This window comes from Peromyscus eremicus, chromosome 3 (genome assembly GCF_949786415.1).
Source record: "Peromyscus eremicus chromosome 3, PerEre_H2_v1, whole genome shotgun sequence".
Lineage (NCBI taxonomy): Eukaryota > Metazoa > Chordata > Mammalia > Rodentia > Cricetidae > Peromyscus > Peromyscus eremicus.
In genome coordinates, this window is record NC_081418.1 from 95,826,810 (window position 1) to 95,850,740 (window position 23,931).

General features: G+C 40.0%; 1 protein-coding gene across 5 annotated transcripts in view; it reads right to left on the reverse strand.

Annotated features, from left to right (window-relative positions):
- Alms1 (ALMS1 centrosome and basal body associated protein) overlaps positions 1–23,931 on the reverse strand; it is a 114,119-nt gene that overhangs the window by 80,345 nt on the left and 9,843 nt on the right. For 3 of the 5 annotated variants that reach the window (XM_059258068.1, XM_059258069.1, XM_059258067.1), the window contains exons 2-7: positions 18,394–18,519; positions 16,872–17,067; positions 9,783–9,900; positions 7,273–8,594; positions 6,646–6,767; positions 1,837–1,996 (exon numbers count right to left, since the gene is read on the reverse strand). In XM_059258068.1, the coding sequence (XP_059114051.1) occupies positions 1,837–1,996; positions 6,646–6,767; positions 7,273–8,594; positions 9,783–9,900; positions 16,872–17,067; positions 18,394–18,519 (2,044 nt within the window). The remainder of the gene's footprint in view (positions 1–1,836; positions 1,997–6,645; positions 6,768–7,272; positions 8,595–9,782; positions 9,901–16,871; positions 17,068–18,393; positions 18,520–23,931) is intronic. The other 2 variants (XM_059258071.1, XM_059258070.1) reach the window with 2 other exon arrangements.

Genomic DNA, 23,931 nt, shown 5'->3' on the forward strand with positions numbered 1-23,931 from the left:
CTGTAAGATAAAACAAAGTAGTTCTGAGAAGAAAGCTTATAGCTACACATATACACATCTAAAAAGTCAGAGCTTTCAAATAAAGAACTTAATTATGGAACTCAAGTTCGTAGAAAAATAAGAATGAGCCAAATGTGAGACCAGGAAACAGAAATATGGATCAGAACAGAAATTACTAAAATGGAAACCCAAAGAACGGAAGAGCCAATGAAACAAAGAAGTGGATCTTTGACAAAATAAGGTTGGCAGATACTTAGCCAACCTAACCAAAAGGAAGAATACCTAAATTAATAAAATTAGAGGTGAAAAGGGGAGATATTACATCAGATAACAATAAAATTCAGAAAATCATTAAGGCATACCAATATGAAAACTCATATGCTAATAAACTAGAAAATCTAAAAGAAATAGATCAATTTCTACGTACGTATTGTCTTAGTTATTTTTTATTGTCATAGAGACACTGTGACAAAGGCAACCTATAAAGAAAGCATTTAAATTGGGGCTTACAGTTTCAGAGGGTGAGTCCATGACCATCATGGCAGGAAATATGGTAGCTGGCAGGCAGACAAGCAGGTATGGCCCTGGAGCAGTAGCTGAGACCTTACATCTTGAGATACAACCACCAGGCAGGAAGAGCTCCAGGCAGGAAGAGCTAAGTGGGAATACTGTGGACTTTTGAAACCTCAAAGTCCACTCACAGTAACACAAAGCCACACCTCCTAATCTTTCCCAAACAGTTCCACCAACTAGGGACCAAGAATTCAAATAAATGAACCTATGGGAGGCCTCAGATGATGGTGCTTATAGATTTAGGGTTTGGCAAGGGCCTCTTACAAATAGAGGAAGCCATTGTACTGTGTTCATATTTGGGGAGGGTGGCAAGGGATCACTCCAAGGTCCTTATTTTAATTGGCACTAAGAGTCCTTGTGATCTAATTACCTTCCAAAGGCTCCACTTCCTAATGCCATCAGTGGGAGAGTAAGAATTTCAATGTGAACTTTTCAGGGGACACAATCATTCAGACCATAATGAATTCATATCTTCATAGAGGAACATTTTTCATGACTTAAAGGCAAAGGTAATTGAGCTCAAGAGAAGTATGGATGCAAAAAATCTTGTAAAGAAGAGCATGGGAGATCATTTTGAAGAGGAAAGCAGTATTATCTGCTGAGGGAGGGTGGTTAATGGTAGAAGGAGATTGAGATCTGAGAAGAGTAGCCTGTTGAAAACTTAGAACTTGTCAGGCATGGTGGCACACACCTTTAATCCCAAAGCTCAAGGCAGAGACAGGCAGACCTCTGTGAGCTCAAGGACAGGCTGGTCTACACAGTGAGTTCCAGTACAGCCAGAACTATAGTGAGAACCCTGTCTCAAAAAAAGAAATAAGGGAGAAAAAAAAAACAAAATAGAATTTACATTGACGGGAAAACTAGATGAAAATGACTAACAAAAAGATTGGCAGATAATTCTCAGAAGTAAATTGAGACTAGAGATAATGATTCTGTGATATTAGTCTAAGGAAGCTGATGGTATGGCTTACTTATTCCATGCCCAAAAGTCTCAAAATCAGTGATGCCAACAGTGCAACTCAGTCCACGAGTAAGGGCTGAGAAACTGCCTAAAGGTCGATCACCTGGTTTCTGACTTTCTGCCTTGAGTTCCTGCCCTGACTTCCCTGAGTTATGGAGCGTGACCTGAGAGTTCTAAGATGGCCATGGTGTTAACAGGGTAATACTGGGCATCCTTTAAATTGCGAGAAAGGCATAGCAAGATAATATTCATGAGCTAGATATAAGGAGGATATGTAACACCTCCATTTTCTACATACATACCTGCTGAACGTGTAGGAGCTGTTGGCAGAGTGTCAGGAGATACCCTCAACATTCTGAGATTGGGGGAATAATATTTTGATTCACTGGTTGGTTCTTGAGGAACAAATGAAGGCAACGGAGATGGAAAAGGCTGGCTAATGCCCAGATTAGAATGATCTACCTATGAAATTAGAAAAGAAATGAAGAGAAAAGATTAATTTGACACTTAACTTGGCTAAAAAACAAACCTCATTATTATAAAAATGAACACTGAAGAGGCTTAATAATTTTTATTTTATTTAAACTTTTTTTAACTTCGTTTCATTTTACATGTGTGAGTATTTTGCCTACATGTATGTATGTACTGAGTTCAAAGGAAGTTGTTGGATCCCCTGGAATGAGAGTTACAGATGATTATGAGTCACCATGTGGATACTGGAAATAGAACCTGGGTCTTCTTCAAGAACAAGTTGGGGCTAGAGAGATACTGCAGCAGTTAAGAGTACCAGCTGCTCTTCCAGAGGATCTGAGTTCAATTCCCAGCACCCATATGGCAGCTCACAACTGTCTGACGCTAGTCTTTGAGGATGCAATACCCTCTTCTGGTTTCCATGTCGTGCACAGATATATATGCAGGCAAAATATTCATACACAAAATAAAGTACATCTTTAAAAGAACAACAAGTACTCTTCACCAATGACCTACCTCCCCAGCCCAACACACTGGGGAGTTGTACCAGTTACTTACGGTCATATTCTTCCCAAGTGTGGTGGCCTATGCCTGAAATCTTAGAAGACTAAGAAGAAAGGATCACAAGTTTGAGGCCAGTGGAAGCTAACAGTGAGATCTGGGCCAGTTTAGTGACAGGGTGAGACTTATATTCTCAGACATTTGAGTTCATATACAGATCATATTTTGTCTGGTGAAGACACCACTGATGGTTCTGTGGTTTAGAATGCTGCCTTAGAGAATACTGCATATCGGTAACTAGTGGCATTAAAGCATAAACATGCATAAATCTCCACTGAATTCACAGGATACTTAGGTAAAAACATACAGCACTATCAGGTTTATAAAAGATTAGTCTAGTCATGCCCTCTCAGAAAGGAATCCAAAAATAAACATTAGCATAATTTCATGTATTTATTTATTTATGTCTGTTTATTTACTTATTTAGAGACAGGATATATATATATCGAGAGAGAGAGAGAGAGAGAGAGAGAGAGAGAGAGAGAGAGAGAGAGAGAGAGAATCTCATGTAGCCCAGGTTGACCTCACCCCTCCCTACATAGCTGAAGCTGGCTTTTAACTCCTGATCCTCCTGTCTCCACCTCTCATGTACAGGGATTACAGACATACACTACTTATCATATTTCTTGTTTGTTGGGTTTTCAGTTCTCAAGAAGTCGGAAGCCAGGTATATGAATTAATATTCTACCTCTATTTCCCTAAACACTTTTCTAAGCCTAATAGCTCTCTTTTGGGAAAGTCCTGTGCCTTGCAAAGAGAAATCTAATAGTGTCAGGAAACATTTTTCACTGTCATAACTGGTGAGAACAGGAGAGTAGGATAGGGAGCTGTTAGAGATGCCAGAAAACAGACTAAAATACAGTGGTTCTCTAGATCAAATAAATATATAATCCAAAATATAAGTGCTGAGAAGCCCAAAATTTTTCTTTCTTTATTTCTTTTCTTTTTTTTTTTTTCTCCAGAGCTGAGGACCGAACCCAGGGCCTTGTGCTTGCTGGGCAAGCACTCTACCGCTGAGCTAAACCCCTAACCTCAAGAAGCCCAAAATTTTTAAGACAAGAATCCCACTCTTGAAGTTTTTTGTTTTTTTTTTTTTAGTATAGCTTGCGGGAGGAAGGCAGAGTAGGGGGAGGGGAGGAGATGTAGGTAGATCAAGAGAGTGTATTAATCTTCTCCCACTGCTTCCAAATAAAGGAAGAAAAAGTATTACAATCTTAACCTCAATAAAAATGTGCTATTATCAAACCTTCAAATCTAAAGAACTATTAGAGCAGGTAACACCAAAGAAAATACTTTGTGACCTGTTGGCTATAGCCAAATAATGAGATAATAATGTAGAATGAAAAGGATGAGAAGTATTTAACAGACCAACAGATCTAAGGGAACTATTTGAAATTGAGAGAAACCAAGAGGAAAATGTTAAGATTTATTTCCCATTTTTTAAGTTTGTGTGTGCAGTGCTGGGAAATAAACCCAGGGCCTTGGACATGCTAGGAAAATGCTCTATCACTAAGCTAGGTCTTCAGCCCCTTAACTACCATCTTTTTAAGATTTATTTCTATTTATTTGTTTATGTTTATGTATGTATGTTTGTTCCATGGAAACAGGTGCCCTCAGAGGTCAGAAGAGGGTGCTGGATCCCCTGGAGTTTTGGTTACAGGTGGTTGTAAATCACCTGATATGAGTGCTGGGAACTGAACTTAGGTCCTCTGGAAATTCCTATTTTAATCACCAATTAAAAGAGAATAAAAGATGAGTAAGAAACTTGAGAAATGCTAACACTCTTTACAGAAGCAGAGTCTGCAGGATCAGTCTGATTTGGGGGAAAGTATGAGCTCTCTTAATATAAACAAATTGCATTTGAGGTGAACATAATGTTCCTTTTTTTTTTTTAAATTCATGTAAGATACCATAAAGGGCCTAACTCAGAAAACATTATCATCTAAAAGTACAATTGATAGCAATCCAGAAAACTAGACCTCCTTTTTTTTTGTTTAGTTTTTTTTTTTGGTTTTTCAAGACAGGGTTTCTCTGTAGCTTTGGAGCCTGTCCTGGACTAGCTCTGTAGACAAGGCTGGTCTCGAACTCACAGAGATCCGCCTGCCTCTGCCTCCCGAGTGCTGGGATTACAGGCATGCGCCACCACCGCCCGGCTCTTGTTGTTTGTTTGTTTGTTTGTTTTCAAGACAGAGTTTCTCTGTGTAGCCCTGGCTGTCCTGGAACTCACTTTGTAGACCAGGCTTGCCTCGAACTCAAGAGATCTGCCTGCCTCTGTCTCCCAAGTGCTGAGATTAAAGGTGTTCACCACCACTGCCCAGTTAGAAAACTAGACCTCTTGAGGAGAGGGTCAGCGGTTAGGTAGAAGGCAGTTGATCATACAGTAGTTAAGGACATAATGAGGTTACTTTCCTATTGGTATCCTTGTATACTGAATCATGATCCTAGAAGTATTCATTGGAAAGTGTGGATGAAAATAATCCACACTAATCCAGTTTGAGAGGACAGACTAAGTGAACTACTGTGTACCTGTGAAGCTCTTGGCACTGCACTGGAGCAGACTGTCAGCCATTATTTCTAGCCCCATTCTCATCATATTGAAAATTCAAACAATGTCTATTTTAGAATATTAAAGAAACAAAATTGACCCCATAAAACTTTCTTACATAGTCAACAACCCATACATAAAAGGATAACTCTTCATGCTATCTCTGTTCATCTTCTCACATCAACTTCTAAACCTGAACAAGATACAAGGACACATCACAAGTGAGACCTGTTTGGTACTGATAGCACCACACAAACAAGGGTGGGATTCAAGGAAATTGAAAGCCAAGATGGTCCAAAGATCCAAGCAAATGACGCCTTACAAAGAATTTTAATAAGTCCCTAGAGTCACCCATTTTCTAGTACAGACACATGATAACAGTGGCATAAACAGATTTGGGGTTGCAGGGTTACAAGCTTAGGCAGTTCATAAGAGGAGGAGGCAGTTACATCCCTTCAGAAAGACTGACTAGTTTGGATTCTAAGCACTGCCGTATTCTTCCCAGGAAAACAATGATACTTCACATTTTCTTAAATGCCTGAAGTCAAAATTTTCAAGATCTCTAAACAGAAATACTCGAGTATCTCAAGGCTGGTGCACTAAAGACCAGAGGGAAAGCACAATTGAATGTCTTCATGACTATATCTAGTTTTCACATGTTCCAAAGATTCTTGCTGGCCCAACACGAAAAAGATACCTCAAGATAAAAAGCCTGGAGGGCCCAGTGTGGTGGTGGACATCTTCAATCCCAGCACTTGAGAGGCAGAGGAAGGAGAGCTCTCTGAGTTCAAGGCCAGTCTGGTCTACAGAACACACTCCAGAAGAGCCAGAACTACATATAGACACCTTGTCTCAAATTAAAAAAAAATAATAATAATAAATAAATAAATAAATAAAAAGCTTAGACCTCCAAAAGACGTCCTTTTCTAAGACACCATAAAACTCATGAAGTGAAGCCAGGCAGTAATGGTGCATGCCTTTAATCGTAGCACTCAGGAGGCAGAGGCAGGCAGATCTCTGTGATTTCAAGGCCAGCCTGGTCTATACAGCAAGTTCCAGGACAGCCAAGGCTATACAAAGAAATCCTGTTTGGAAATACCAAAACTTATTAAGTGTCGTGGTCTATGAAACAATCTTTCTGTCAACACTTAGTAGATCATAGTCCTGGGTATGAATTGAAGACCACACTGTGAGTCAGAATTGGTATCAAAAGATAAAGGAGCCTTTGACTTTCATTTTTCTTTTCAACTAAAATATTCCTTTACCTATCCATAAAAAATGTCAATAGAGTAACTTACAGACTTTTCAAAATGGCTCTCCTCAGATGATAGCTGTGAAGTAGGTAGCCAAAAAAAGGAGCTGTCATAAAGATCATCAAACACTGTCTATAAATCTGCGAGCTCCAAGTACTCACCAGTTAAGCCTTGTAGATCCCATGTCTGGGAAATTGTAAAAAGTAAAAAACAAACACCATTTCCTGAATCAGTACTGAAAAAGATCATATTTCTACAACTACCATTTCACTATATCTCACCTTTCTTTGCAATTCAGCAACTTTTTCACTGTGTACATCAGCAGTTTTATATAGGTTAGAGTACTCAACATCATCATGCAGAGTAACGATGCCAGACTCAGCCTTCCCCTGCAGGCCTTCTACTAAAAAAAAAAAAAAAAAAAAAAAAAAAAAAAGTCATGTTGCATAACTGTATATACAATGAAACTAGACTCAGCTTGGCCTTCTTCAGCTACCAGCATACCTCTTAGCTCACTGTAATCAGTGATGCATCACCAGTCAGTGTTAAAGCAAAGTGGGACTAGCATCACATGCTGCCAAGTTTGCTCACAAGCTGTTCCATACAGGAGAAGACAGAACCTTCAACAGGGTTACTATAGTTTATATCCTTACCCAAATTATAGTCTGAGGAATCTGCAACTTCTTCAGAGGTCTGCTACTTTAAATCTTGTAAAACCCAAGAATCTGAAGTTGACACTTTCATTGTAAAAATAATGTTTGAAGATCCTACCTTCTCTGCAAGGTCAAGATTGCTTATCTCATACTGAAATGAAGGTGACTGTGTTTCCCCAAGACTAACAGCCCTGTTGTAAGCTTTTTCACTTAAAGGAGATGACTTAAGCCCTGGAATAACAGAAAGAGGCTTACTGAGCATGTTCTGAGGAGCATTAGGGGGTGACTTTAAATCTGGATCCCAGGATAGGGAGCTACCACCATCATCTTCTTTATGCAACAATGGTTTTGAAGCTGCAGGTTCAAACACCCCAGGAGTAGACTGGTATTTTGGATGCTTAAGCTTATCCATGAAAGACTTTTCATCATTATAATTTAATGGGGGAAGATCTGGTTTTGGGGGTTCTCTCTCTTGGCTGTCATCTGCTAATGGCTTATTGATGTCAGTTTGGATTTCACTTATAGGACTCTCTTGCTTGGAAGGCTCAATTGAGGCAATAACTGCCTCAAAGGCTACATTTTCAGTAGCATCAACATTTTTCTCACCAAAAGTAGAAGCTGCCTTTTGGTTTCTTTCCTCTTGAAAATATAGTTGTTCTGCTGTCTCATCCAAGTTGGATTTAACTGTCTGAAGGGGACCCTCAGAAGCCTCCAGCTTAGAGATTTCAAGTCCTCTGGAGAGTATATGTGCTTCTGAAACTCGTTCATGACTATCAGGAACGGCACCCATCCCAATAAACTTTATCTCAGGAGATTTGGCATGCACCTCAGATGATGCCAAAATATTTCTAATCTCCTTTTGCTTAAAATATTGAGATAATTCTTTCTGCAGATCTTCATTTCCTCCAAAGCTCTCCAAAGGATCCATCTTTGGACTCAGATCATCCTCACTTGGAGTCCTTAAACAAACACTCTCAAGATGGTTAACAGAGGTAAAGGGATCCCCTTTTCCTCTTTCCAACATGCACCTCAGGAAAGAATAGGACGTTTTATCAGGAGGAGGAGGAATAACTTCGCATGGGAAGGAAGCCTGGTCCTGACTAGGCAGACAAGCTTCTGTCTGCTCGAAGGGTTCCTGTTTCCAATACTGAATATGTGAGCAGACAGACTCAAAATCGCTGTGGACTTTAGCACCTACGCTTTCATCACTAACATCAGATAACGTTGAGGTGGAAACTTGGTCTTGATCAGCCAAGTTGCCTTCTAGCTGCTGAGTATCCTTTTCTGTCTGCCATGACATATATGAAAGCAGGGCATCATAACGATCAGAGTCCTTCAGGTCTTTCAGTTCATCAGGAGCATTAGATGGTGCATTCTCTCCATTATTCTCTTGTTCAGACGGGAAAAGAGAGTGCTGAGACCCAAAAGTTGTGCTACCTGTAAGTGGATGTTGAGATATACTAAGGCAACTGTTAACTAAGTCTGAAGATGTTTCTGAGGTGGCCTGGAATAAAGCTTCACTAACTTCTGACGGCCGAGCAAGCCATTCGGTATCTTCCGACTTATCAGGAATCCCTCTGAAAATACAAAGTTATAAAGAAATAATTAGCGCCTTAATACTTTAATTTTTAAATACTAACAAAAAACTACAAACCCAGTTCACTAAAATCAGGTTTACTTGAAAGTGCTTTTTTGCCAAGTGGTGGTGGTGCCTGCCTTTAATCCCAGCACTCGGGAGGCAGAATTCAAGGCCATTCTGGTCTATTTCAGGACAGCCAAGGCTACATAGAGAAACCCTGTTTCAAAAAACAAAAACAAAACAAACCAACCAACAAACAAAAAAGTTCTAATCTTCAATTCCTACAAGGCAGTTAAAGATTAAACAAAGAAAATTTTGCAACTAGTGAACCTGATATTGCCTCGACATTCTCTAAAATAATCAATTTGAATATTACAAAAAAGTTTAAAAGTCTGAAATAACATTTTAAGGTTTATTATTTTAAACACATGCTATCTACTATGAATTATATTCATCTAACTTGCATTTCTCTGCTTACTGGTCAGTTTATCATGCTTACGGTCTACTCCCAAAATACTACATAGCTTAATCACTTTGATAATCTAATGTTAACAGAGAACTCTGCAATGTGATTCTAAAGTAATACATAGTATAATGACAGAGGGTATACAAGTTTACTTTCTAAAAATCTAGAGTTTTGAGTTTAAGGTAGAGTTTTCTTGCCGTTCTAACAGAAAACAAAGCCTTGGACAAGTCTAAGTATGTTTTTGAAGAATTACACAACGTCCTTCCATTTTGAATGTTCTAAAAGACATCATTTGAAACTTATTATAAAAATCTTACTTGATATTTGCACATAGTATAAAGAAAGCTAACACGACTGATTTAATAACAGCTGAGCAAAATGAAAATACAGACCAATCAGCATCCAAGAAATGACTGCTTTCTTTGCAGAATTAAGGCAGGATGGAGGAGAAGGACAGTGGCAACAAATAGAGATTTAGAATAAGGAAACTCAGGGTACTGAGTATGCCTAAAGTGCTACACAAACCATGCATCATTTCTAAATGAACTGCAGTCACCTGGTACATCTCTGCATGCAAAACACTGCACCAATAATACCAAAATGGGATAGGAGCACCTAACCCCTACTCCCAATCCCACTTTAGCTTGAAGCCATTAATACTAATAACAACTTACAGTAAGAGTAGAAAGTTTAGAAGGCAAAAAAAATGAATCATCCTACCTCAAAGGTGCAAATTCTTGTTCACTTTGTTGAAACAAGGAATCAGACTCAAATTCCTGGTCTTGTGTTAAACATGTCAGCAAAGGCAAATCCGAACCAGCAAAGTTATCCTGTATGACTGCAAAATTTCAAATGTAAAAAAGCTGAGCATTCAAGAAGTGCAGTGTTTGGCGTACTCATACAATTACAATACTTTAAAGCATCTAAACATGCTACCACCTGGAAGATTCTACAACCATTACAATAATAATTACAACAGCAGCAACCATCTATGGCACCTGAAAAAGCCCAAGCATTTAGCATACAGTACTTCATTAATCCATGATAACTTTAAGAATAAGTACCATTTACTAAAGCTACCTTATAGGTGAGGGAACATGATTACAAAATTTAATATTATTAAATAATTTCATATGTAAGGGTAAATGCCAGAATTCTGACTTCTTTGCAAATTACTATATAATTTAGGTGTTTGTTGACAATTAAAGCATGTCTCTTTTTATTACATTTTTATTGTATGTGAATGGTTAGGTGGGTGGGTAGATGTGACCATGCCATAATGCTCAAATGGCGATCAGGAGACAACTTGCAGTAATCATTTCTCTCCTTCCATTATGTAGGTCTCAGGGATCAAATTTAGATGAGGTTTGGCAGCAGATGCCTTTGCCTACTAAGTCATCTTGCTGGCCCCTCAATCTTAATATAAAAACGTATACCATTATATCAAAGTCAAGGGCTCTTAGGTGATGAGGATCAAAATTATATTCAATATAATATTAAAATAAAACCTGCCTTTTAAAATGTATTTTTGTTTTACAAAATAGCTGTCTAGAAAACTATGTACAATGTTAATATACAAGTAACAATGTGGCCAGTTTTAAATAAACATTCCTTAAATCTTCTGTTTAAGCTCTACTATGAGAAGATATCACAAAAACAAATACTCTTTGGAGTTCTAGTTCTGAAATATATAAAATAGGTATGCTACCTAAAGAGTATGAAAACTTGCTTTAAAGAAAAAAACACCATGGTTTCCTTCCATCTTAAGTAATTCTTTGTTGGTGGTGGTGGTGATGGTTCAGGGAGGAGTGTTTTAGTTTTTGGTTTTTTGAGACAGAGTGTCTCTATGTAAGCCCTTGGCTATCCTGGAATTCTCTATATAGATCAGGATGGCCGAAAACTCAGAGATCCACCTGCCTCTGCCTCTCCCTCCCAAGTGCTTAAGTAATTCTTATGTCATTAAATATATAAAAAACTAGTATAAAATCCTTATTCCCTATAGCACTTAAACAATTATAAAACAAAAATTAAATATTCATAGAAATAAAAACAGTAGCCTACTAAAATTGGCTTTAGTGATATGTTGCTAAAACTAAACTGCTTTTTCAACATGAATTTAATAATTACTACAGCACACTTTCTTGATTTCAACTATGTACACAGTGAGGACTCTGCCCTGGCACCAGCCTTCACCCTGGAATTCTCACAAAGAATTTTTGTTCATAGGGCTTTATCGTCCCTCACTTGGGGCCTTAATGCTCTCACTGCTCTGAATTCTGCACACTTGCTTGATTCCTCTAAAACTCCACAAAGCTGCTTTATCACAGATATATCCTCAACGACAAGCAAAGTATCAGCTACTCTTAGTGGGTATTCAAATTAAAACTATTTACTGAATTGGTTAAAAATAAGAACTGGGCCGGGCGGTGGTGGCGCACGCCTTTAATCCCAGCACTCGGGAGGCAGAGCCAGGCGAATCTCTGTGAGTTCGAGGCCAGCCTGGACTACCAAGTGAGTTCCAGGAAAGGCGCAAAGCTACACAGAGAAACCCTGTCTCGAAAAACAAAACAAAACAAAACAAAAAAAAAAAAAAAAAAAAAAAAGAACTGGGTAGTAACTTTCAAAATAAAATTTTAGTCAATAAAGTGATTTTGCTCAAGCATGAAAACCTGAGGTCAACTCCATGAACTGATGTAAAAAAGTTAGACATGGCTAGGCGACGGTGGTGGTGCACACCTTTAATCTCAGCACTCAGAAGGCAGAGCCAGGCAGATCTCTGTGAGTTTGAGGCCAGCCTGGTCTACAGAGCGAGATCCAGGACAGGCACCAAAACTACACAGAGAAACCCTGTCTCGAAAAACAAAACAACGAAACAAACAAACAAAGAAATTAGGCATGGTGTTGCACACTAGCAAGTCCAATGTTGGAGAGGTGAAAATGGGCAGGAACTGACTCACATGGCAGCGAGCCAGTCACATCAGTGAGTTTCAGGCCAGTGAGTGACCCTGTCTCAAAAAGAAAATGGATAGCTCCTAAGGAACAATACCTGAGGTTGACCTCTGGCATGCACACGCACAGTATACATTTGAAACACACACACACAGAAAAACTTTTTAATATCAGAGAAAATGTAATATGGGTTCATCTTTGGCACTGACTTAGAAAATCATTTTTGAACCTTCAAAGCAGCTGATCTTCACCACTGGAAGAATCAACAAAGTTTTGAAAAAGAATCTGGGGCTTACACCACAAAGGACTTCGGTGGGTACAAGAAATTATTTTCAATTAACTAGGTACACTGAGCATTTAAAGGATCTGGTAATCTTTTTTAAAAATATTAGTTATCTGGGGCTGGAGAGCTGGCACAGTGGTTAAGAGCACTGGCTGCTGCTATCTAGAGGACCTAAGTTTGATTCCCAGTGCCCCCATGGTAACTTACAATCATCTGTAACTCCAGTCCCAGGGTATCTGACACCCTCTGTCACTCGAGTGGTGCACAAACACACATGCAGGCAAAACACCCATACACATAAAATAGTATGAAAAATAAATAATAAAATTGAAAATCAGTTATCCCTAACCAGGTTCCAGAACTTACAGAAATCTTTACTGTTAAAACTTGGCTTTTGCCTTAGGATTATCTCTTAGAACCACAGCTGAAAACTAGAGACTGAAATATTCCTTCTAACCTTGCTTTTACTAACATTGGCAAGCTGTAGCTAATTTGGTATGTTCAGATTTAGCTTAAGTTAAGCCTAAACAACAGTTGTCTAGTTTAGATATACCTAAAAGATTTTGTTCCCCTGATCCTCAAACGCTTCAGAGGTCTGAGAATATGGCATTTTAATAAAAAAGCTTCTCATGAAAGAGACAGGGCAGGTCCTGGCTGCATCCTGTCTCTCCTCCAAGAAGAAGGATGACTACAGAAGAATTTCCACCTGGAAGCTTGCTTTAAATGTAACAAAGCCAGTCACACAGGGAAAATAAACAAACAAACAAACAAACAAACAAATAAAATGCTTTGAACTTTAAACCACTACTAAGACCCTGTCTAGACTGTGGACAACAGAACACTGGGGAATCGACTGCCCCACTTTGCCAAGACAAGGTAGGTCTTTCCCACAGGAAAGTCTGTCAGAGCTTCTGGACTTGGCAGCTTGAAGACGGGTACAGCCTTGGGACTTTTGTCCCCAACGACCAAGGAGAAACCTGGGATTGCTGCTTAGGTAGCTGGAAAGCTGTCTCACTTCTGCTTAAATGTATCCTTCTCAGACTTGATGGCATTTGATGACTAGGGTACTGACAGACTTGCCACTTTAACAGCTCATCCCCAACCCCAAGGCTACATGCACCTTTGTAGCTCATTAGTTAAGTTTCCTGTTAAAAGTACAGACAGGTGTGCCTCATTCACAGATTTCCTGGTATAGGATAAACAGGTTTTGGATGCAGCTTCAGAGGTTCAGAGTTTTAGTATTGATAAATGCAGTTTTGATAAACTGATAGAGCTCTGACTACAAACAATCCAGGCTTCAACATCACAACTTCACAGCTTCACACAGTGGCCTCTCTGGGCCTCCATTCAAGGACATCCCTGACACATGTCTGGCCTCAGGAGCTCTCCTTAGGCACAGGGGCCAATTCCATAACCCCTTTCTTCTATCCTTGACTCTAAAGCCAGAGCCACATAACTGAAGATACCAAGTTCTGCTGCTTGCTGGGGCTAGTACAGGACCCCCTTGTTCAAATATAACAACTTCACCAGCTGCCTAAGCCTAGCTGTCCTGAAACTGGATCTGTAGACCACGATGGCCTTAAACTCAGAGACCTTTCAATTACACCTTCACCAGCTTTCTGTTTTCAATGGTATTCTTCACTGCCTAAGCTTGGCTATTCTGGAATTTGCTGTGTAGACCAAGCTGGCCTCAAATTCAGAGATCCACCAGCCTCTGCCTCTGGAGTGTTGGGATTAAGGCTTGCACCACCACACCCAGCTCTAAGCTTTTCTTTAATTCCTTTTCACAAATTGGAAGTTTAGCTGGGTGGGATCTTCCCTGAGCTCACCACTCCCTTTATTCCATTTCTTTTCTTTCTTTCTTTTTTTTTTTTTTTTTTTGGTTTTTCGAGACAGGGTTTCTCTGTGTAGCTTTGTGCCTTTCCTGGAACTCACTTTGTAGACCAGGCTGGCCTCGAACTCACAGAGATCCGCCTGGCTCTGCCTCCCGAGTGCTGGGATTAAAGGCGTGCGTCACTACCGCCCAGTTTATTCCATTTCTTAATCTATATCCTTGAACACAGGGTTTAGCTCCATTCCACTTCCTGGTGCTACTTTTCTCCTCAAATTTTTTTTTTTTTTATTTTACCCTACTCAGCTTGCTCTTTTTCATTATAAATCTTCATTAGAGTAATCACTGAATAACTACATGACAGAGTCTATACTAGGCTGTTATGAGATTTCCTCTTGTCAATGAAATTAATCAAAATCTCTTCACTTTATCCTCAGGCAGACTCAGACAAGGGCAAAAAGCAGCCACATTTACCAAAATATCACAAGACTGGTCTCTGGGCCACATACTAACATTCTTCTCTGAAACCTCTTGAGCCAGGCCCCACAGTTCAAATCACACTCAGCACCACTGTCTTCCATATTCCTATTAGGATGACCCATTAAGCAGTACTTAAACCATTCAACTGCTTTTCTAATCCACAGTTCCAAGGCCCATATTCCTTCAAACAAAAGCAAGGTCAGGCTTATCACAACAATACCCTAGTCCTTAGTAACAACTCCTGTTTTAGGGTTTCTATTGCTGTGAAAAGACATATGCAATTCTTTCACATACATGTGAAGAGACTATGGCAACTCTTAGAAAGGAAAACATTTAATTGGGTGGTTTACAGTTCAGAGATTCAGTCCATTATCATCATGGTGGGACATGGCAGCATGCAGGTAAACATGGTGCTGAAGAAGTAGCTGAGAGTCCTACATCTTGTAGGCAACAGGAAGTGAAAGACACCGGCATGGCTTGAGCATATATGAGACCTCAATGAGCACCCCACACAGTGACATACTTCTGCCAACAAGGCCAAACCTACCCCAACAAAGCCACATCTCCTAATAGTGCCACTCCCTATGGGTTTTGGGGGGCCAATTATATTCAAACTACCACAGAGGTCAACACCTTTCTCCAGAGGGAAGCCTACAATTGACTTTAACAATCCACATCAAGTAACACTGCACTGGCATCCTGGCTTGCACATTAACTTGTTTTGAAAAGAATAAGCTCAACTGGGTCCTAGTCTTCTTCTCTACAAAATTCTATAAAACCATCTTTATGGTTAAATCCCTCGATTTGAAAGGTACTTGAAATTTATCTTTGCAGAGAGCTAAGAAAGCCATTCTACACTAACAAACAAACAAACAAACAAAAACCAGTAAAACCTATCTCAAAGAAATGACTCAATTTCTTCATCTTAATTGTTTTGTTCTCAAAGCTGAGGATAACAATGGCTTAGCATGACTCTAAGAATCAAATAAGGTAAATATATACAAACCTAGACATATCTGGGAAAATAGAATCTTAATTGAGAAACTGCCTCCATCAGATTGCCTGTAGGCAAGTCTGTGAGGCATTTTCATGATCAATGATTGACATGGAAGGGCTGAGCCCACTGTGGGTGGTGCCAACTGTAGACAGGTGGTCCTGGTTGTATTTAAAAAAAAAAAAGGCATGCTGGAAAAAAAAAAAAAAAAAAAGAAAGAAAAAAGGAAAGCAGGCTGAGCAAGCCAAGGGGAACAAGCCATTAAACAGTGTTCCTCCCTGGTTTCTGTTCCAGATCCTGTGGGGCCCTGCCTTGGCTTCTCTCAATGGGCTATGATCTGGGATATGTAAGCTAAATCCTCCCTAAGTTGTTTTACATCATGATCTTGATCAAAGCAACAGAAAGCAAACTAAGACACAGAGACACTTATTTTTCAGGAAACATTGAGTCTCCACTGATGAGGGAACACCAATCAAAGATAGTATGTGATTTTCCCAAGAGCAACTGTGCTATGGAAGACTAAGGACACATACCTGCTGTGGAATAATAATGCTTTTGTACACTGGTTTAATAAAACACTGATTGGCAGGAAGTATAGGTGGGATAAGGAGACAAGGAGAATTCTAGGAATTTAAGTATAAGAGCTAGTCAGTAGTTAGCCTGAGCTAATGGCCAAGCAATTTTAATTAATATAAGCCTCTGTGTGTTTTACTTGGATCTGAGCAGCTGTGGACCAGGAGAGACACAGAAAAACTTCTGCTACACATACCCATTAGAATAGGAATGATCTCCTTTTAGCCTTTTATGAATAATGGAGCATAGTAAAATACATATTTAATACAGCTAAGCCAACCAGCCAGTGTGAAAAAACAGAACCAGCTATTTTTTTTAGTATAGCTCTACAGAGATCCTCAACTAAAATGGATTTAGTTAGGAACAAGGCTAGAAGTGCCCCCACACACACCCACCTCCCCACCTCCCCACCCTGCACACCCCCACACAGTTTTTAGAAATATAAACTATTACCTCTGGTTAGACAAAGAGGCATTGGGGCTGGAGAGAAAGCTTGGTGGTTAAGAGCACTGGCTGCCCTTCAAGTGGATCTGGGTTTGAATCCCAACACCCATAATTCCAGATCCTGGGAGTCAGACATCCTCTTCTGGCTGCCATGGGCACCAGACACAAAAATGGTGCACAAACACACATGCAGGTAAAACACCCATACACATGAAATAAAATAAAAGATTAAAAAAAAAAATACAAAGGCATTACCTAGCAATGAAGAACAGAAGAGATCTAGCTTTGGTTCCATGACTGGACGTTCTGACTGAGCCAATTCACCTTTCTCCAGAGAGGGAAAATTTATTGCTTTTGTTTCTTCTATTCTCACATCAATCCCGCTCGGGGATGTATCCAAAGCTTGGGAAGAATCCCTTTCTTGAGGAAGATGAGGCCAAGATTCTGCCCTCTGAAACAATTTTAAAGGAAAAGATGCTCAGTCATTAACTGAGTCAACATATTTACACTTAGACTACTGTCTACTCAGCATATTTAACAATATTCTCACCAGAGTGGAAAAAAAGAAAGTTGTTCCTTCTATGTCCTTCTACTACATTAACCTCCTTCTAGACCACTTCCAATCACTCCCATCTCCTAGTACCAAGTAGTAAGGACACTTGTGTTATATTTTAAGTTCTCACTGTTAAATCAATACATTTGGTACTGCATGACAAATCCATAATGTGGTTATTTAAAAAAGCAAAAACAAACAAACCAAAAAACTGAACAAATATTTCCAAACCTAAAGCTACAGCATTCCCTGGACAAAATGGGACAGGTACTTCACAAAATAATTTAGCATATTCTTGTAAAGTTAAATATACCATTATAATATAATTTAGCTGATCTCTTCCTAGATATTTACTTAACAGAAATGAAGTCATGTTTACTCAAAAACAATGAAAATTTAAAGAGTTGATACATGCAACATGGGCTAATTTCAGAAGGAAAGAAATCAGATTTTAGAAGTCCACACACTATAATTCTAAAAAGGCAAAGCAGAGATACCAACTATAGGGTACTTGATTTAAGATAAGGGACTGGAGAAGGCAAGGATTAAATAGCATTCAGAAACTTCTGTCTATAATAGCAATGCTATATGTCTCAAGCATAGTGATATTTACATAACTATCTTTCAAAGCTCATCTGACAAACTGTATAACAGTTCACTTTTTTATATTTTATTTATATAGAATATATATAAATATAAATTATAAATATATAAATAGAAAGTATAAATCAATAAACTTAGCTGTTTAAAAATGGAAATAGACAGCTGGGCAATGGTGGCTCACATCTTTAATCCCAGCACTCAAGAGGAAAAGGCAGGAGGATCCTTGTGAGTTTGAGGCCAGCCTGGTCTACAGAGCAAGTTCCAGGACAGCCAGGGCTACACAGAGAAACCTTGTCTAAAAAATAAAAAAGAAAGAAAAAAGGAAATAGACACCTTCCCTTTTAAAATATTCTATTTATGGTCAGGAAATGACCATAATGTTTCAACTTGTACGTTAAACATCCCATGAGATAATGCACATACACAAAAAACACTTTACAATACTTTCGAAGAATGTAGACTATTGAGATCAAAAAAGCAGGGATGAGATTTCTGTTCTACATAAAATTATGTAGCCCTATTAGAACACTGAAATAGTAAAGTAACTCACATTTTCCACATTCTTCATATTATAGCATTTCTCTGCTGCTGGTAAAAAGAAAGAGTTTGCTGCAGACGTACCTGATCCTCCCCAGGATCCCACTGGACTGTTGTTTCCAGTGGCACTGTACTGGGGTTGGAAAACTCTGCTCTAGAATTGTCTTGATATGAGGACTCCTGCCACACATGGCAAGTCAGTGGAACAACCTGAAAATCAAAGCATACTTAAGCTGAGTAATGCTGGGACTGTACAATACAAAATTAACCATGCTCAAATACACTTTTCACTCTATAAAATGCTTTCATGTTGCTATAAAATACTATTCTCTAAGCATAACAGCATTACCAGCTTCATCAGAAGCAGCTGTAACTACCCACAAAAGACTCTCAAGACTGGGCCTGTTGACCTTCCTGTAGGGAAAAGCATTATAACGCAGGCAAACATAGGAAACAGATAAGTGGCTTGGGACCCTATTTAGTTTGGATTATGTACACATACACCCTTGTAATAATGCACTTGACAGCTTAGTTCCTTCATGTGCATGTACTATACACACACATCCCTCTCCAAACAATGTAGCTAACAACCTCAGAACCCCTCCACTCTCCACCTACATTGGGCTTCATGTACACTTCACTCTGAACAATAGCATAGTTTCTCTGACACAACAACAATCAAATTTAGACCATTTCAAGAATAATACCAATGTATCTGGACAGAAAGAAGAGAAAAGCTAATCTGGCCTGAACTGGTTTGGGGTGCATGTACACTAAGACAAACCATGTTGTTCCAGTGAATTTTTTTGGAAAATGGCTATTTATAATCTTATGCCTATGTATAACTTTTTTAAGGTTTTAAATAGATATATAATTTATAAATCTTTATCTTCAAGATCTTTTTTTTAAATGCCAAATGCAGTTTATTGAAGGAGCCTATGTATAATTGGGCATGCATATGAATCAAATCAGATGCATTATGGGAAGGGACATGTGCAGTAGGAAAAATATATATGACCTAATCTAACAATTAAAATAAGAGAATACCCAAAGTACACCTGAGTGTACTCCTTCTTAAGGGCCTTGAGTACTCTTCATATGACCCTCTCTGATCTCATGTTCCTCCTGTAAGCTCAATAAATGCATTTGCTCACAAAGCTGGACTTGGAAGAGTTACTCTGGTTTATCAATGACTCCCCTATCTGGGGTCATTAAATGTTTATTCACGTCTCCCCAGCAAAAGTTCACACAACAGACTCTCTTTCTCTTCATAATCACTATTCAAATTGTTATTTATGTTCACCTAAAATTAATCGAGGTCTTAAGGTTAACCAGTTAGGCCCAAACACAATTTTTCACTAAACATTTCCAGTTCCTAAATCTTCTATACCTACAGTAAAAGCAACTAGGAAAAAATGTAAATTGTCTATTTTCTAATCTTACTGCTCTTACAGCAATGAAATTAACTCTAATATCAGGAGCTTAAATCAGCGTATAGCATGAAAAGAAACAAGGAAATTTAAGGGGATGTTGGGAGGGAATGCCACCACCAAGACATGCCCACTCCCTCCAGGTTCAAATGCCCCAGTGGCTCAGGGACCAGAATTTGAACACAATTGAAAAAAAAAAAAAAAAGAAACAACAATAACAAAACCAAAACCACTGTGAGGATCACCTGTGTAGAGGAATTTACCTTTTCTGAGACATATCTCAACAAAACCATACTTAAGGCCAAAATATAAGGTGACCTATTTTAATCACTTAAAGTTCTTTCCTCAGCTATAAACCAGGACTTTTGATAAAACTTCTCCAACAAGATAATAAGCAATATTTATAATTAAAACATATCCTCCCCCTCCCTCAGACCTATACATAGGAAGAATTCCTTTAACCTGTTTTGACTGTTTTTTATCTTATCAGCATTCATCTGCAAACTCCCAGAAAACACCCAAAAATCACTTATAAACTTGTTCAATAAAAACCTTTTAGAACAGGTTATATGGAAAGATATATAAATGTGTGTGTGTATATGCACACATATATGCAGTAATAATTAAATAAAAAAAGAGGCCATAAATTTGAAAGAGGAAGGGGTATATGGGAGGATCTGGAGGAAGGAAAGGAGAGAAATGATGTGATTGTATTATAATCTCTCAAAAATAAAAAAAATAAGCATATCAAAACATTTTACTTAATCTTTTTGTTTTATTTTCATTTTTCAAAACAGAATTTCACTGTGTAGCCCTGGCTGTACTGGAACTCGCTTGGTAATCCAGGCTGGCCTCAAACTCAGATCCATTTGATTGCCACCCAGGGCCATGGTGATGTCTGGGCCTGGGCTGCTGCTGAGGCCCATGTCTGTATTCATGGCACTGATGTAGCTATGGTCTGTGTTGATGTCTGAGGCTCCTGATACCACCAAAAGCAGAGAGGATAGGGCTGTATAGAGCTGGTCCTGCCTCTCACTGGCTGCAACACTCAGGAGAGAGGGCCTTATATCTCACCTGGGCAGCACAATAGAACTGACCCTGTTTGCAGAGGCATGGACAGGTCACACTCCTTTTGTCTGCCATGTGGTGGCCTGAGGGAAAGATGTCCCCTCCCCTCATCCCTCAACACCTGCAGCACTAGTGAGAACTGGCCCTGTGCCTCGCCTGGGCAGCACAGTAGAACTGACCCTGTAGACAGGGGTGCGAGTGAGCCAGCCCTGAGGGAGTGAGAGGGATGTAACTGGTACTGCCTCCCTCATCTGTGGTGTGGTGATGGGAGCAGGGAAAGATGCCCTCCCCCTTTGCCCCTACTACTCCAGCTGTTGAGGGACTCTCCCCTTTACCAGCTGCAACACTCAGGAAAGCAGACCCTGTACGTTGTCTGGGAAGCACAGTTGTGCTGACTCTGTTGGGGGGAGGGGCACAGGCTAGCTGCCCAGGGAGTGAGCATTAGAGATCTAGCTCCACCCCTCATCTGCCATATGGTGGCATATAGAGGAAGAGATCCCCCACCCCTAGAGCCTGAGGCCGTAAGATCAGGAGAGTTGCTCCTGCCCCACACCAACTGCAGCACTCAGGAGAGCAGGTCCTGCACCTCACCTGGGCAGTACAATAGAACCAACCCTATTGGCAGAGGAGTGGGTGAGCCATCCCCAAAGTTGTGAGTGTAGGAGAGCTGTCCCCACTACTCATCTGTCATGAGGCAGTGTGAGTGGGGGAGAAATACCCCCCTTACTTCTCGCGCCTCATTGCCTGCAATAGACAAGGACAATAGACAAGCTTACCCTCCTCTTTACCAGCTCAAAGTGGGTCCTGTTCCTCACCTGGGCAGCACAGGAGAGCTAACCCTGGTGGCAGAGGCATGGATGAACTGGCCCTGAGGGTGTGAGAGTGGTATAGCTGGTCACACCCCTGTCTGCCATGTGATGGTAAGGGCCAGAGAAAGCTGCCCCCCCCCCCCCCCCCCCCCCGCCGCCCATTCCTGCCTCCTGTGGTGGGCAAGGGTTCTGACCCTCTCCCTTACCAGCTACAGCACTCAGAGAGTGGCCCCTGCACCTCACCTGGACAACACGGTAGAGATGGGCCTGAAGGTGTAGGTGTGGAAGAGCAGACCCTGAGGGCATGAAAGCAGGAGAACTGGCCCCTTCTCTAGCTCATCTCTGTAAGGAGCGAACTAGCCAGGACAATGCTGGAGAGCTCCCCCTGGTGGTGATGACAAGGGAGAGCGGGCAGGCTGACCAACCCTGCAACTACCCAGGCCCAGAACCAGGGTTATGAGTTGGCCCACCCACCCTAACAGCAACCCCATCTGTGATCTGCTGGAGGATGTGAAGCAACCAGTCTTGCAGACCCAAAGTTACAGGATCTCCACAACACAGGACAACAGCAGGATAACCAGGAGGAGTCCCAGTGAGGGCCCAGCACTGATAGTGTAGCAGAAACCAGAGACCTCAAAACAGATCAATGACTCCGCAATGAACATTTGCAAGTAAAGATATATGAGCAAAAGGGTTTACTGTGTGACTCACTGTGTCACACTACAGCTTCCATGACAAGGTTTTTCTTTAAATTTTATTTTAGGGGGGAGGTTGCAAGGGCAGAGGGTGAATATGAAAGGATGGGAAATGAAGGCGATCAAGATGCATTATGTGAAAGACACAAAGAATAAATTAAAAGAAAGTTAAAAAACAAACAAAAACTCTGCATCAGCCAGGAGGAAAGAGAATCTTAAAAGATCTAAATTCTCGTTACTGATTTCTGTCTAGAAGCAAAACAGGTAATCTACTACCAATTAACAAGGAAGAGGAGAGAAGCGGTAAAATTAGTCAAAATTTGAGTTTACAAGAAATTAACAAAAGTCAGCAGGGCTAAATAACAAACAGGGCACTAAAAATTAGAGTAGAAACTGTAGAGGTAGCTCAGTTGGAAGGTGCTTGCCTAGTATATACAAAGCCCTGGGTTCAACCTCCAGCACCATATAAACACCCCAAGTGTGGTGACCAGTACTCAGGATGTGGTAGCAAGAGAAACACGAGTTCAAAGCCTTCCTCAGCTAGTGATTTGAAGCTAGCCTAGGCTACACGATACCCTTCTCTAAATAAATAAGATGGTAAAGATGACTCAGTAGGTGAAGGCACTGTCAGTTAGCCTGACCAACACACTGTTCAGTCCTGGTAACCACACCCACATAATAAAGCAAGAAACTGACTTTCCTAAACTGTCCTCTGACCTACACACACAAGAGTGTGAACATATGAAGGCACATATATGCACACAAACACCAAGTGCAAGACATTATATAGAGCTGGAGAGTTGGCTCAGCTGTTGAGTGCTTGCTATTCTTCCAATGGACCTAAATTCAATTCCCAGCATCCATATGTTGAAGGATGCTAACAATCAATCACCTGTAACTCCAGATCCTGGGGATTCCACACATTCTTCTGGCCTCCATGGTCACCTGTGCTCAAATGTGTATGCACTCATGCATTCGCACGCACGCACGCGCGCACAGACACACACATACACATAGAGAAAAAATTTTAAGACCTACTTTTTAAAGCATGCCCAATAAGCTAAGGTGAACGAACAACTAAAGTCAAGAAGACAATGTCAGAACAAAATGAAAATATCAACAGAGACATAATGATTTTAAAAAGTGACAAAGCCTGGAGGGTTGGAGAGGGAGCTCGGTCAGTAAAGAACCTGCCTTGTGAGCACAAGGATCTGGATTCAATTTCTATTATCCACATTAAGAGGGGAAAGTAGCTGCTTCAAGCCAGTAAGAGACCCTGCCTTAAAGGAGGTAGATAGCTTTTCACAGGAACAACATGCAAGTCTGTCCTCTGACTCCACACAGGGGCACACATAGGCACACAAATCTGCATGCACACATGCACCCATAAATACATAAACATGTACATGTACATGCACACACATAAAAAAATTTAAGTAACAAATTTTGAGGATGAAAAATAAATTAAATGAATTGAAAAAATTTCACTAGAAGGGTTTAACTGTAGACTTGAACAGAAAAAAAAGTCAGTTCATCTGAAACAACCACATCTGAGCAGCGAAAAATGTACAAAAATAAATAAATAAAAGTCAACAGAATCTAAGGGACTTATAAACATGA